At 37.0% G+C, this 17,000-nt stretch overlaps 1 protein-coding gene across 1 annotated transcript in view; it reads right to left on the bottom strand.

The window, feature by feature from the left end:
- Positions 1–4,953, bottom strand: part of ABCA5 (ATP binding cassette subfamily A member 5) — a 73,962-nt gene extending 69,009 nt beyond the window's left edge. Inside the window, exons 1-3 of the mRNA XM_070937713.1 lie at positions 4,849–4,953; positions 2,202–2,406; positions 767–928 (exon numbers count right to left, since the gene is read on the bottom strand). Of these exons, the coding sequence (XP_070793814.1) occupies positions 767–928; positions 2,202–2,406; positions 4,849–4,953 (472 nt within the window). The remainder of the gene's footprint in view (positions 1–766; positions 929–2,201; positions 2,407–4,848) is intronic.
- Positions 4,954–17,000: the final 12,047 nt, after the last annotated feature.

Here is a 17,000-nt window from a genome sequence, read left to right as displayed (position 1 = left end):
GATATTTAACATAGCCTTCTTCCAAACAGGCACTCACAAAAAAAACCATAATGAAATTAAGACAAAAATATTAGCAGCATATATTCTTCTTCTTTAAAGTTTACAGTCATCCATAGTTGAAGCTGTACTACAGTATCTTTATTAGTGAAAAATAAAAGATATACATGTAAAGAAAGCATGGGTTCAGCCTGAAACATTTATATCTTCTAAAAGCATATGGAAGGATTAAAAACATAATGCTACAGTATTAGACAATTTTGTTATTTTATATAATGAAGCATCATATTCTTCAAATCTTCATTTCCAATCGATGGCATAAGCTTAAATCTTTAAATCTTTAGATTGTTTATATAATTAAAACTAAAAACACACATGTTAAGGGTTTGTGAATCTAATTCCAACATTCAATCAGTTTGGGATCATCATTTCAATTCAGCAATTCTAAAGGCTTCAGAAAATCAAGTTAATTTTATCTGATTTTATAAACTGATTCAGACAGATCTAATCAAGCCATTTGGTGAATCGAAATGACTTCAGATTAAATATACAGCAGGTATAATCTCCATTTACAGTATATTTGAATGATTACATGCCTTTATGGAAACAAAATAGCTGGAATGTTTTTAAAATACATATGGAATCTATGCATCTTCGTAAGTATCTAGAAGTAATTTTGTAAATTGAGTAATAAATTATAAATAGAATTTTAAAAAAGATCACTCCTATTACTGAGAAAAATCAAATATTTATATATACATTTAAATACCTCTTGATTCCATGTGAATTGCAGAAACAGGAACCTTTGTAGGAGGAAATCTGAGTTGATAAGACATAGAATCCTTAAATATTACACCCACAAAGTTTTGGGGACTACGAAATGTAGCCTCTTGCATTTCTTGCTCAGTTAGAAATTCTTCAGTAGTGATTCCTATAAAAGAAAAGTATTTCTTCTAATTATTTTCATCTCCGATTATTTGTACCAATACAAGTGCAAACCTATCTGTAACTGTCTCATTTATTAACCATATAATATTTTTTTTGTTTAAATATAACATTCAACCTAAAATATATCTGAAGGTATTGATGTCAAATTAAATTTTTAAGTCTCTGTTAAAAATGTGGGGTTTTTTAAATGAATAGAGTAACGTATACTTGCAAAATACAGAACTTATTTTGAGAGGATCAGTTTAAATCTATAGAATAGAATTCTTTGTGCAGGCAGTCCTTCACTTACAACACTTTATTTAGTGACCGTTTGAAGTTACAACAGCACTGAAAAAATGACTTATGGCCATTTTTCAGACTTTATGAGCACTGCAGCATCCCCATGGTCAAGTGATCAAAATTCAAACACTTGGCAACTGACTCTTATGACAGTTGCAGGGTCCTGAGGTCATGTGATCACCTTTTGCAACCTTCTGACAAGCAAAGTCAATGAAGAAGCCAGTTTCACTTTAACAGCCGTGTTACTAAACTTAACAACTGCAGTGATCCACTGAAAAACTGTGGCAAGAAAAGTTTGTAAAATGGGGTACAATTCACTTAACAACTGTCTCACTTAGCAACAGAAATTTTGGGCTCAATTGCAGTCATACGTTGAGGACTACCTATACTAAAAAGCATGGGTTTTCAACAAAGACTGCATTATAACAAGATTCTTTCATTATGAGGAACAAAAATATAAGAACCATTCTCCTGGCCAGTGCCCAGTCAGATGACGTTTAGCTCCATTGGATACATATCCAGTGGTTCTGGTCCTTGCTGTTAGGGGGCATCGATTTGTTTTGTTCACATGGAATTTGCTGGCCCCTAGGTGAAATTTGAATCTGCAGCCTCTGAACGTCTTTTCTATTATCAGACATGTTAGAATACGGCTATTATTATTTATTTTATGTATTTATCACATTTGTATCCCACTCCAATCAAAACAACTTCAATGGCTCACAAAGAGTATAGGATGATTGATTCATTTGGGACACCAGTAAGAGGCATATAGCTAGAATAAGCTTTAGAAGGAAAACAAAAATAAACAAATGGGTGTTAATATAAAAGAATATTTATAAATATTTAATATGAAATAACAACATGCATGCTATTATATGGAAATAACATGTTTAATCTATTTTTCTAACTGCATCTTCCTAGCAAATACAAGAAAAAATATAAACATTTGGGAGAACAGAAGAGTTTGTTTATAATACCTTCTGTAAAATATTCTGCAGACATTTTGTGCATGATTTTTCTCGTCAGATTGTTCACTGGTGTGTAGCCAACAACAAACTCAGAGATACTAGAGTGATCCACAGAATAAAGATCAGAATCACGCACCTCATCATATTTCTTATTCGGATACATCATGCTCAATAATATTAGCCAGAATAAAAAGAAAAGTGGAAGCAGTATTTCCTGCACAAATAAAATCAACAAGTTAAAATGGGTAACTCTCAGAAACAACCACATAACATAAATCTAGACTTTTTCAAAATCTGGAGCTGAAGATGGGACAGAGTTAAGTTCCACTTTCTTGCAGGATGGGATTTGATTTAACTGGCACTTACTGGGCACTAGTACAGAGGCTCAGAGATAACATCTACACTCTGGCAACAACAACTTTTGATTGGCCAGTAGAGCAGGCAAAGTTTGCTAAATTAGTATACTTACAAAATTAAAATAGAACATGAGGTCATCTAATGTTGAAAAGATGCACAAACCACAGTTTGATGCCCTGCTTATAGTCTTAGCATTCATATTTTCCCTGGCAAATATGAATGTTTGATAGATCAGATCATTAATAATTAAACAAGAATAATCACATGTGAAAACTTCACACATATAGCTATTTCAGTATGGTCATAAGGCTAAGACTAATATGAATATAACATTTCAGCATGCATTATTCAGTCACAATTACATACTTGACCCCAGGAAATGAACAACTGTCCCAGTGTCTAAGTGCAATATTGCTGAAAGAGGAGCTTAATTTTCATTTTTAAACATCCCTAACACAAAACTGGAGTTACAATCCATGCCTTGTGCCCAACAAAAATGGATATGCTTAATCTAATAAAGCAAAATGATATTCTTTACACTCCAGTATATGTATCAGTATCATAATCTGTTTTTATTTTTTATTCTAACAGAAATGAAGAGAGAGAAAGCCCTTGGTCCACATGATTAATCCAGTAGAATTCCATAACATACAGTATATATTGAGATTTTTATTCTCATATTGCTGGTGGTATATATAAAAAAAATGTTTTGAATATTTGAATGCTACCCTCTTTTTTTGTGAAGCTCACGTAAGTGAAGCCTGGAAAAAATCCTGTAGAAAGGTATAAGCAAATAATTGATTTCTTTAAATCTTGCTTGTAGTTCTGGCATTCAGAAACATAATATATTACCTACAATAATTCATTCTGTACAATTTGGCTTTATAAAAGACTAAGCCTTTTATTAAAGAATAAGCTTAAGATAATAATAGACTGCTGATTAATATTTTAAAAGTAAAATCAGAGAAACTGTGTAATAGTTGCTTCACTGGATGTAGAAAAAGCCTTTGATGTGGTACAGATTAAACTTTTAATGTTTTTCTGAAATATAGATTCCCTCCATGATAATTTCTTGGATTAAAATATAGTATTTTAATCCATCTATTGTGATTGCAAATGGAATGATTTGTTCTCCAATTAAAATATCTCAGGAAAGATTTTTTATTTCCTCTCATTATTTATTTAATAAATTTATACACTGCCCATCTCACTTAGAAGCAACTCTGGGAAATTTACAAGACATATTTTACTTGATATAGGAGCCTCTGATTTAATTACACAGTTAAAGTATATAAAATATAAAAATATTTGGAGCTGAATATTCTTATATATTGACGATATTTTGAGTCTAACTGATCGTTCAATGTTCTTTATTTAAATTTCTCAAAATTACTCAAAGGTTTGGTAAATTATCAGGTTAATCCATTCAGTGGAATAAGTCATACAGTATTTAGTTTCAGTTGGATCTGAGGTTTCTGAGGAAATTTGTAAAAACAGAGACCTGTTTATTGTGTTCTCTTAAATACTGTACCTTTGAATCATTATTCCTACAGAATGTCCTCATTTTTAATTTAAAGGTGTTTAGAATGGCCAGAATGCTAGCAAAGGTGATGGTTTTGAAATCTCAAAGTCTTTTTCAGCAGTTTCAGAAAAAGACAAAAGTAACTTGACCAGTGTATAGTGGTGCAGGGGGTGGGGTGGGGGCTCCCAGCCATGGTGAGGTAGGGAAAGGGCCCAACCTCCTTCACCTTTTCATGTACCAGTGAACCTGTAGCCAGCTGAGACCTCCTGGTCCATGGGATTTTCCACAAGCCAATGGCGCAGGGCTTTCCAGAGCCTCTCCCACCCCAAGGCATCCCCACATGATCACTTAATGAGCTGGGATTAAAGTATTTAAGCAAAGCGTTCACACCAGCATCTCACTTAACAAATGCTTCGCTCAATGCCCAAGATTCCTGTCCCAACTATAGTCGTAAATTGAAGATTACCTGTACAAATATTGAAATTGCCAAACTAAAGCATTATCCTTAATAAGATCATTTAATGACATACAGTAGAAGCCTAAGAATAATTCTGATGTAATAATTTTAAATAGAGCTCAAATCAATGAACAAATTGATTTATTTATTTAGGTACCGTAATTTATATCACTGCCCATCTCACAAACAAGTGACTCTGGACAGTATAATTAAAACTAAAATAAATATATAAAACTATTATCATTAACAATTATTTAAAAACATTCGAAAGATTAATCTTTTAACTTCTTCAAACCTTAGAAAATTGCAGATCAACTGACCTGAACACTACTCTTCTTGGTTCTCCATTTAACTAAGCAATTCTTATAAAAAAGTGTTCTTGTTTGTCGCCACACTCCTTTTTGTCTTGAATCATCTGTAGACATTTTTGCATCTGAAAAGCAAAACAATTACATGCATCTTTTAAATGTATGCCTTTTAAGTCAACTAATTTGCTTTAACCATAGTATCATTCACTATACTTAATTATATCACTAATCAATATGTTAAATGGATACATTTCTGTAATACATGTTTCACCATTTAAAAACAAATCCTATAGAAACAACTATTAATTATTTTTATGTGATATCAAGTAGGTACAGGATGATAATCCAAATACTTCTCAGATAAATTTTAGGAAATCTGAACTGGAGATATATTGCTGCTCTAAATACAGGACAAGCAATCCTTGACTTATTCATTTAAAAGTTACAACAGTGCTGAAAAAAGTGACATGACTGATCCTTGCACTTACACCTATTGCAGTGGCCCCAGTCACATGATCAAAATTCAGGTGCTTGGCAACTGGCATTTATTCACAACAGTTGAAGCATCCTTGGAATCATATGATTGCCATCTGTGACCTACTCCTGGGCTTCTGAATAGCAAAGTGAATGGAAAAAGCCAGATTTGCTTAATGACTTATAGCTGTGGTAAAAAAAAAAAAAAGGATGTAGAATCAGGCATGACTTACTTAATGACCAGTTCCATCCACTAGTGATGGAATTTCTAGTTCCACTTGTGATTGTAAGTCAAAGACTACTTGAATCATCTTCTTAATTGCAAATAAAGTATTAGTTTAACATGTTCAGATAAAGCCTGGGATATATACACTTGCTACCGTATTTTCTGGCGTATAAGACGACTTTTTAATACATGAAAATCTTCTCAAATGTCGGGGGTCGTCTTATACGCCGGGTGTCGTTCTCCTGTAACCAGGCAGACCAGCCTGAAAGGCTCTGACGAGCCTTAAATGGCTCTGGCGATCCAAGCTCTGACGATCCCAGCTGAGTTGCCTGCTAATCAGGCAACTCAGCTGGGATCGCCAGAGCCATGTAAAAGGAAAAAAGTTTTCCCCCTCCAGCGTGCTTATCTTAGCTGCTAGTCGCAACGCTTGCCTTGCTTCGCTTGCCTGAATCCATTCCATCAGCAAGCAACTCCCTGCCTGCAATCAAGCAGGCAGGGAGTTGTAGACTTCAACTCCCAGAATTCCTCAGCCACCAAAACAAAGCTGGCTGAGGAATTCTGGGAGTTGAAGTCTACAAGTCTTAAAGTTGCCACAGTTGGAGACCCCTGTTCTATTGGGTTTTTTTTCCCCTTTGGGAGCTTTAAAAAAATAGTTAATTGGGGTTTTTTTGAGTTGTTCTTTTTTAGACCTAGCCATTTAAAGTTTAGGAAGTTTTAAATTTAGCTTTCATATAAAAATAAAAATAAAATAAAATAATATTTGTGCAGCTTTCTGAGATTTAGTGTGTTTCTGTAGTGTTTCACTCTAACTACACAAACACACAAAATCTCACAAAGCTGTATGTGGAATTTTGTGTGTGTAAAGTGTGAAAGTTGTTTTTTGGGGCTTTTTGTGGCTGTGTGAGGTTCCTGCTTGTTGCAGGGGCCATTTTGGGTCTAGCACAGCTGCTTTTACATTGTGGGTGAGCCAGTTGATGTTTTTTAATTTTTATTTGGTGTGCATTGGAAGAGGGGTAGTCTTATACGGCGAGTATAGCCCAAACCCTATATTTTAACAGGAAAAGTCGTCTTATACGCCCAGTCGTCTTATACGCCAGAAAATACGGTATTTGTTTTCAGTTTCTATTATTAAAATTGAATGTCCACTAAACTATGATTAATATGACCAATTAACTTTTTTAAAAAAAACCAAATTACATGACTCACTGTAGTACTAAACAATTTCCCGAAGTTTCTCATGGCAATTTTTTTCTGTTTTGCTTTTAAACTATTATTCATATGTACCTGCATTTTATTGACCACAATTTCATATTTGCAATAGCAATAATGCTAGATAAAATAAAATCTGGTATTTTTCCCCTTTTTTGCCATTGTGCAATTGAGCATGGGTGTGTGAACCAGCCAGTTTCAACTGATAACATTGCAACATTAAGCATAAAAGGGAATATTCAAATACAAAATGTTGAAATCAGAATACTATGTATAATAAAAATAGGGTTTACAAATTAAGTACATTTTATTGCATTATTTTTCTGCAACTGATGCTGCTCAAATTAGGTTCATATTTCCAAGTCTTTCATATGAGTGCCTTTTTTGAAACAGAGTGGAAGAGTGAGAATTTACAGCCTAAATGAACATTCATAGTTTGAAGGAAAAATACTTTTTAAAAAAATTATAATTGTTACAGATTCAAACATTGCTACAATATTTTTCATTATTTTAGATCCAGATTTGACAAAGAGAGAACTTTGATCACCTAGTGCAGGGGTCAGCAACCTGCAGCTCTGGAGCCGCATGTGGCTCTTTCACCCCTCTGCTGCGGCTCCCTGTCACTCAAAATATGTCACAACCACCAATGTATGACACCCACCTGCACGTGATTTATTGAGCTTTTCAACCCCCGGTAGGCCAACCATGGATAAATCCAAGAAAAGTTTCAGAAGAAAACAGAACGTTTAATTCAACTACATATGCTAGTTTTGTGGCTGCTCAAGAAATAGGCACGGGAAGGGTTTTGTGGCTCCCGGTGTTTTCTTTTCTGTGGGAAACGGGTCTAATAGCTCTTTGAGTGTTTAAGGTTGCAGACCCCTGACCTAGTGGGATAACCTCCAGGAAAACAGGGGTGGGGGGCTGGATGAGTTCTTACTATGGTGTCATTTTGGAGCGCATGAATCAACTGGTTCATACTAGTTCAGCTCTTATCTCTTTAATTACTATCAGATGATGATACTGGCCATCATCTATCAAATTCTGATCACCCATGTTATGTAATATCTACAGTATATGAACATGCTGGGAACAATCCTTTGCAGTGCTGGAGCTCTTTGTCAGCTTTATATTCATGATATTCAGCTTCATTATGTACAATCGTAATTAGTATGTGTATCTAAGTCCAAACACTCACAGCCTAGATGTAGATTCATAGACATTCATGTAATCTATTCTCAAATGTTAAAATTATTGAAGAGCACATAATCTTGCAAAAGCACATAATCTAATCTAGCAGCAGGCCATCTTTCTCTGTTAGAATCTACTACCACATAATTCATTTTGACAAGGTTAAAGGGTTTTCTACTGAAAATATTGAGTGGTAATGGCTATTTTCTTAGTAATGTAGAAAACAATAAATGCTAACATTTTGAAGGGTATCTCTTTTTGAGGTAGAAATAATCACAGCTTCTTAAACTGTACTATACTGAAATATAGTACTATACTATACTGAAATAAAAGCACTCAATCGTTTATCTTTATTAAATAAAGACGGACAGCAATGGCACTAAGCATGAGATAACATTGTATGAAGCCTGTTAGAAATAAACTGAATGTTATGACACATGTAAATTAACACTGAAACTTGACCTGATAGTGTATTGTTGTGCCTGACGAAAATATCTACTAAACTCAGTGTATTCAAAAATAGTAATTTTTTACTTTATTACTGTATGTTTTAAAAATTAAAAAAAAAACTAAAAATATCTATTTCAGGATATTTCAAATACCAGTTAATCACAAAATCTGAAATTGCAAGAGGCTAATAGATACAGAATTTAATTTGAAGGTAAAGGGGGAAAGACAATTTTAAAAAATCATGGAAATATATAATTAATTTTTAAAACTCAGGAAAATTTGATCAAATTACTTAAAACCCCTTTCTTTTTCCACAGTGAATTTCATATCTACTCCTTCACAGAACTGTTGATATCACTGGTGAAGATTTTCTCTCCTCAGCATTTAGTGATCCAGTGCTAAGAAAGTAGCAACTGAAGTTTATCTGAGAAGCTAGGAATGATGACTCATAGAGGGAGCTCTGCACTAAGCTTCTGCAGAATGACATTGTTTTTGTTCTTATCATGTCAAAGCAATGCTTGTTGGAAAGAGTACCAAAGAGGCAATATGTAATCTCAACCATATAAAAGAGCTCCCCTCCAAAAAAGAAAAACAATTACCCAAAATAATTGTTCCAAGTTTAGCATGCCTGTATTTTTCCACAGGTCTTAATCAAAATCAAGCTCCAAGTTCACCCACAGACTTCAAGCAAATAAAACAGAGTCATTCTGAAGTCTGGAAAAAGGGCTAGTAAGACCAATCTTATGAAAAATTGTGCAATAACGCAGGAGTAGATCTAAAATTAGTCTACCAACAGGACTGAATTAGTGAATTAAGAAATGCTTATACAGTACAGCTTTGCATCTGTGTGTCTCTTATATCCTAGACCTAGTCCAAAGAATAAACTCTTGTAAGTGATCTGCTCCTAACAAAGATTACTTAGATTTCAGTTGGATTAAATTCTTTTTAAGTATGCATAAAAATGCAGCCAGCCTTCATATCAGGTTCAAGCTGACAAGAGGGTCATACCTCTATAGTAATCCAGTCAAAGTAAAATATCTAAGAAATGCTACATGTAAATAGGCATAGATTAAAATGAAATAGTTCTGATGTTCAATTTAGTATTTGTTTTTAGGAAAGCTGAATTTAGTACATGTTTTTGGAAATGTAATTTGGTAATTACACTAGGAGAGATCTCCTTAGATTGCAAAATATATTTAAATAAATATATTTATATTTATATAAATTTATATTTATATAAATATAATATTTATATAAATAAACCCTCTCTACTGGCAAGTCCTCTTGTTCCTTCAGCTGAGTAGTCTATAGAGAGCTGAATTTAACAAGGCACTGCCCTAATTGAACTACTGAGATAGCATATACAACATGGCATATTACAAGCACTTTTCCCTCATAACACCTCCCAGTTCCAGATAAAATGCTTATACAGAAAGCATTTATACACTTAAATGTCAAATCTTGAAATATTTATTGGCATAATATGGTAGTATCCTATGGTAGAAAATTTACATTTCAGAATTTCAGCTACCTAGGGATAATCTCTTTCACTCCCTCCCTCACTCCCTGCTTTCACAATAAGAGAGAAAGGTAAATAGGCAATGACAGCAGAGAAAAGAATTAAGATCTGGATACCAGTTCCGCTTAAAGGTGAGACAATTTATAGGAATAATTTAGTAGTTTTCAATTCTGAGAAGAAGTGCTTATGAGATCAAGTGATCTATTAAACATGTTTTTACTGCATTGAACAAAGCTTAGTCCTGGTTACATAAAAATAATTACTTAGATTTCTTATGATTACCCACTCCAAAAGTTTCTGGGTGGCTTTACAACATCAGATTATACAATTAAAGTAGATAAAAACCATGACAAGGAACCATAACAATCAAGAAGCATGATCACAGGGGCTCCATAAACATATTAACCCAGACTTGGTGACAGAGCCACCAGAGTCTTAAGGGTCTTGCAAGAACACTTGGAGTGTAGGCACTATGTGTATCTCGTTTTCCTTCATTAAAAATAAAAAGCGAGGAAATGTAGGGTTATTACTTTGTTCATCTGTATGGTTTTTGAAAATGCAGTTACGCGTAATTGCAAACCTCAGCAGTTCTCATCTTTGAGCAGTGAAACTAGCATGTACAAGGACACAGGATGAAACAAAGTATAATCTGTAACATTTGCTGCTTGTATTGTTCATGCATACGTGCATATTCTCACGAAAACCAATGATGTAATTACTAACCAATTATTGTGCCTTGGAGATTTGTTAACCAATAATAAAGTAACACACATAGTAGGTGAGAAACTTAGAAACTATATAAACTGTATCTGATGCTCAATAAAGTTGCTGTTGATTCTGCTATCCGTGGATGTTTTTCTTTAACTCATCTTCAGCCTCCGGGAACAAATGCAACAGATGCTGAGGATGTATATGGGATTACAGCCATCACACTTAAAAGGAATGTGTTACAGGTTTCTAAATTTGTCAAGATTATAGGCCTGTTATTAAAATCTAACTTGTAGTATGAAGTCTAATGAGAGAGAACTTAGCTTAACATCCTTAACATCCATTCAAAAATACATGTCAGTTGTCAAGTGCCCGAATGTTGATTATGTGACCACCAGGTTGCTGCAACAGTTTTAAGTGTGAAAACTGGTCATAAGTCATTTTTTCAGTGCCACTGTAACTTTAGTCACTAAATGAATGGTTGTAAATTGAGAACTACTTGTATTATTAGTATACACAATACAGCTGCCAGTTCTTTAGCTGGCGTTGTCCTTCATTCACATCAAGTTCTCTTATTATTGTTTTATGCTTTTCATCTTTCTTCTTCATATAGACAGTTAAGTTAAAAACAAATCTGTAATTTCCTTTTATGAACTTTAAATGTCTTAGAATGAATGTTCACAAACATTTTACTATATTAACTTACAATGTTTTCTGCTCTTCCAGAAAATACTATGCAGTGTTTTGGGTACAAGAAAGTGCAGCATAATTCAAAATCTGATGTTCTATTGGGGAAAAGGGATGGCGATAGCTAATTCTTTTCCTAGTCTTTCTCCTAGTTTCTTAATTATATAACCAACTCTTCAATTCCCATAGATTCCAAATATTTGCATCTTTCAGTTAACTACTCTGAAAATTAACCATAAATAGTAACTGATCCTCAAATTAACAAGGTGGCCTTTCCCTGTCTACAATTAAGTACAGACTCCTTTTCTTGTCCATAATGTATGCAATTATATATTTGAGAATTGCTGCAATTGTATCTTAATTGCTGGTGATTTGTTCAGAATAGCTTTGGGATCTATTTGAAGCAAATCATAAACTCATTCTGTACATGCCAAGAAAAGTACCATTTGTCATCTCATAATCAACAATGCTACTCTAACAAATACGGTATTTGTTATTCAGGTTTCTCACTGTTTAGATCTAAATACAGGTTTCTCATTGTTTGGATCTAAAATACTCTTCGACTTTCCCATCTGTACAGTATACATTACACAGCCGCTAGCAATGCAATATCACTTTTACATGTAACAATACAGCCTTAATGATGCTCTGAGATGAGTAAACAGAGAGTCAAGAAAAAGAGAATGGAATGAGAAAAGCACCCCGTGTCTCACCCATGAAGCCCCCGCTTAGATTAGGCACCGTCTCAGACAACCGGAGATCTACACCTCGACCAAAAAAAGACAGCTTGTCATATCATCACTACAGCACGCGCTGCGTCGTGGGTCAACAGGCAAGGGACATCTGACACCCGCAGCTCTCGCTGATCAGCTCTTCAATAATTGACCACGCCGGGCTAAAAACACCTGCGGTGCCAAGCGAAGCGAAAGCCGGCTGTCTTTTTGCATTCTCTCCCAGAGGCAAAGCGGGTTTAGATGCCTCTCAGGAGCCGCCCCCGCGCCGTTTCCCCATGACTGAGGAGCCGGCCACTCATTCAAAGCTGAACCTGGACAACCGAGCCCAAAAAGGCGTCGGGGAAGCCTCTCGCTCCTCGCCTACCCCCCCCCCCCGCCGCCGCCACCACCACCTCCTTTCCCCCTCGCCGTGCCGCATCTCTCCCGCCTTTATACCACGCCATTGACTCCTACTTCTGCTCCCCCCCCTTCCCTTCCTCCCACGCCGTCCCCTTTGCTTTCTCCTCACGCCCGTCTCGCCTTCTCGACCTCCCCCCCACCGCCCTCTGCTCTCGAGCGGTGTGGGGGAGGGGGGCGCCTCGCGCCACCCCGCCGCGGCGCGCGCCTGCCCGGGGCAAAAAGCAGCCGCAGTCCCCAGCCTTCCGCCCCCCCCCCCTCTTCCCCATCCTCGCCTCCACCCAGGCAGCCAACTTCACCTCAAGCCCGCCTGGCCGCGGTTGAGCTGCACGCAGTGGGGGGATGTATACGCAGGCACGTCGCCGTGGCTGGTCCTCGTCAACCTGGGCCTTTCGGCGCCCGCGAAACCAAAAAAAAAAAAAAGGCCGAGCCGCCTTAAGCGTCTCTCCGGGAAGGTTGCTTTCGTTACTCTCCGCACAGCTGTCGGCAGCAGGGATTGCAGCAGCCGAGGACTCCCCTTCCCTCCGGGGAGCCGTCGCTCCCGTCCCTCTCGCTTTGTTTGGTCTTCGGAGGAGAAGCGGGAGCGTCGCCAATGGCGGGAGCAAGTTTCCGCCAGCAGAGACAGCCTCTGCCTGTCTGCCTGTCTCCTCCGCCTCCCAACCCTGGAATAGCTAAAGGCTGGCCAAAAAAAAAAAGGGGGGGGGGAGAAGGGAACGTTAAAAGGCAGTCAACATATTTGGGGAATGGCAGCTGTACTTAGTGTTAATTATCCCATTATTCCACCCCGTGTCATAAAACAGCTTTCTTCGTAAGGCGGTTTCTTCACATCCCCTGTTACGTTCGCAACAGCTCCTTCTTCCTCACTCTTGCCCAATGTGCCGGAATGTTGTTCTGTACCGCGAAAAAAAAATTCAAAATTAATAAAGAGGGTGTCCCGGTAAACGTTTCTCCTTCGCGAGGACGAGGCATCGGAATTTGAACGTGTGTACGCAGAAGACGGGATTTAACACTCGATGCGGATGCCCTAGATATGTCTAGCGAAAATAAAGTCCCGCCTGTCAACTTCACTGGAACCCGCTGCCCCGAGTGAACGAGAAGATAAATCGCAGCCTTAAAAGGGTGTATATATCACAGTCCCTTCTGATTGTGTGCACATGGGGGCAAAATGGATTGGGTATTCCTAAATAAGGACAGAGGCTTGATAAACGGATTACAGTATGTGGATTAGTGCATGTTGTTGAACTCCTGGCAGCCCTGGATTCACTGGGGAGCATGTTGACTTCTGCCACATCTGACAAGACACAGGTTTTCCACCTGTGCTTCATAATATCCGATCAAGTATAAGTGACAAAAATACCTTGAAGCAGAAATTTCTACAGTGATGGCTTCCTTGTCTCTTTCCCTGTTTACAACAATTCATTCAGTGACCGTTCAAAGTTACAACGGCATTGAAAAAAGTGCCTTATGACCATTTTTCATAATTACAACCTTTGCAGTATCATGTGATCAAAATTCAGATGCTTGGCAACTGGTTCATACTTATGACCATTGCAGGGTCCCAGGGTCATATGATCACTTTTTGCAACTTTCTACAAGCAAAGTCAATGGGGAAGTCAGATTCACTTAACAACCATGTTACTAATTTATCAACTGCAGTGACTCATTTAACAGCTGTGGCAAGAAATGTCGTAAAATGGGGCAAAACTCACTTAACAAATTCTCACTTAACATAAATTTTGGGCTCAATTGTGGTCATAAGTCAACGACTATAGGTAGTTAATTTATTATCACAATTGAGTCCAAAATTTCTGGTACTAAGCAAGAAAATTGCCCTATATTACAGCCTTTCTTGCCACAGTTAAGTGAATTGCAGCAGTTGTTAAGTTAGTAACATGGTTATTAAGTGAATCTGGCTTCCCCATTGACTTTGCTTGTCAGAAGGTAACAAAAAGTGATCACATTAACCCAGGACACTAAACCATCATAAATACATACATAAATACGTAAATACTTAATTTTGATCACATGACCATGGGGATGTTGCAACGGTCATCAGTGTGAAAAATGGTCATAAGTCACTTTTTTCATTATAATTTTGAACAGTCACTAAAGGAAAGGTGGTAAGATGAAGACTATCTGTTACAGTGTGTGTAATATTTTGCTGTAATATATTATCTTCTGTGAGGGAGATGGATGGTTTTAGCATTTGATAATTAAAAATAAAGGATATACATTAAATTAATACTTACCTTAATTTCTATTTTTTAAAAATATGCTTTTGTTTTGTGATGGGGGGGGAAGGCCTTGAAAATTAAAATGTGGTTCTAGGATTGGCTAATGCTGTGAAATGAAGTCCAAATATATGAAAGGCATTCAGATTGGGAGACTATAGGACATAATATCCCAATCTAGACCCCTTCATGGATTACTGCCTTGTTGTGGTGAAGGGGCTGGCATAGCTCAATGAAGCTATGAGCTATGCCGTTCAGGGCCACCCAAGATGGACAGGTCATAGCAGAGAGCTCTGACAAAATGTGACCCACTGGAGAAGGAAATGGCAACCCACTCCAGTATCTTTGCCATGAAAACCCCATGGACAGTACCAAAAGGAAAAAAGATATGACGCTGGAAGATAAGCCCCTCAGGTTGGAAGGTATCCAATATGCTACTGGGGAAGAGCAGAGGGCTAGTACTAGTAGCACCAGAAAGAGTGAAGCAACTGGGCCAAAGCCAAAAGGACGCTCAGCTGTGGATACATCTGGTGGTGAAAGGAAAGTCCGATGCTGAAAAGATCTACTCTTCGTAGGAACCTAGAATGTAAGGTCCATGAATCAAGGCAAGCTGGACGTGGTCAAACAAGAGATGACAAGATTGAACATCAACATCTTAGGAATCAGCGAACTAAAATGGGCAGGAATGGGTGAATTAAATTCAGATGACCATCAGGTATACTACTGCAGGCAAGAATCCCTCAGAAGAAATAGAGTAGCCTTCATAGTCAATAAAAGAGTAGGAAAAGCAATACTAGGATACAATCCCCAAAATGACAGAATGATCTCAGTTTGAATCTAAGACAAACCAGAATAGAATAGAATAGAATAGAATAGAATAGAATAGAATAGAATAGAAAATAGAATAGAATAGAATAGAATAGAATAGAATAGAATAGAATAGAATAGAATAGAATAGAATAGAATAGAATAGAATAATAGAATAGAATAGAATAGAATAGAATAGAATAGAATAGAACAGAACAGAACAGAACAGAACAGAATTCTTTATTGACCAAGTGTGATTGGACACACAAGGAATTTGTCTTGGTGCATATGCTCTCAATGTAAATAAAAGAAAAGATACATTCACCAAGAATCATAAGGTACAACACTTAATGATACTCAAAGGGAACAAATAAGCAATCAAATCATATTAGGAAACAGTCAATATAAATCGTAAGGATACCAGCAACAAGGTTACAGTCATACAGTCATAAGTGGGAGGAGATGGATAATAGGAACAATGAGAAGATTAATTGTAATGCAGACTTAATAACTAGTTTGACAGTGTTGAGGGGAATTGTTTAGCAGAGTATTTGCGTTCAGGGAAAAAACTGTTCTAGTTGTTCTGGTGTGCAGTGTTCTATAGCGTCGTTTTGAGGGTAGGAGTTGAAATAGTTTATGTCCAGGATGTGAGGGGTCTGTAAATATTTTCACAGCCCTCTTTTTGACTCGAGCAATATAAAGGTCTTCAATGGACAGTATCACAGTAGTCCAAGTCTATGCCCCAACCAATGGTGCTGAAGAGGATGAAATTGACTGGTTCTATGAAGCCCTACAGCACCTTATAGAATTAACACCAAAAAATGATATCCTTATCATCATGGGGGATTGGAATGCTAAAGTAGGAAGCCAAAAGATAACCCGAATAACAGGCAAATTTGGCCTTGGAGTACAAAATGAAGCAGGGCACAGGCTGATAGAATTTTGTCAAGAGAATACAATGGTCATAGCAAACACTCTTTTCCAACAACCCAAGAGATGACTCTACACATGGACATCACCAGACGGTCAACACAGAAATCAGATTGACTATGTGCTCTGCAGCCAAAGATGGAGAAGCTCTATACAGTCAGTAAAAACAAGACCAGGAGCTGACTGTGGCTCAGATCATGAGCTTCTCGTTGCAAAATTTAGGCTTAAATTGAAGAAAGTAGGGAAAAGCACTAGGCCACTCAGGTATGAACTAAATCACATCCCTGATGAATATACAGTAGAGGTAACAAATAGATTTAAGGAACTAAATCTTATAGACAGAGTGCCTGAAGAACTATGGACGGAGGTTCACAACATTGTACAAGAGGTAGCAACTAAAACCATCCCAAAGAAAAAGAAATGCAAGAAAGCAAAATGGCTGTCTGAGGAAGCTTTGCAAATAGCTGAGGAAAGAAGGGAAGCGAAAGGCAAGGGAGAAAGAGAAAGATACACCCAATTGAATGCAGAATTCCAGAGAATAGCTAGAAGAGATAAGAATGCCTTCTTAAATGAACAGTGCAAAGAAATAAAAGAAAACAATAGAG

The sequence above is a fragment of the Pituophis catenifer genome, unplaced genomic scaffold (genome assembly GCF_029215685.1).
Source record: "Pituophis catenifer annectens isolate HBS135680 unplaced genomic scaffold, rPitCat1.0.hap2 SCAF_2, whole genome shotgun sequence".
Taxonomy (NCBI): Eukaryota; Metazoa; Chordata; class Lepidosauria; order Squamata; family Colubridae; genus Pituophis; species Pituophis catenifer.
This window is presented reverse-complemented; position numbering and strand designations above follow the sequence as displayed.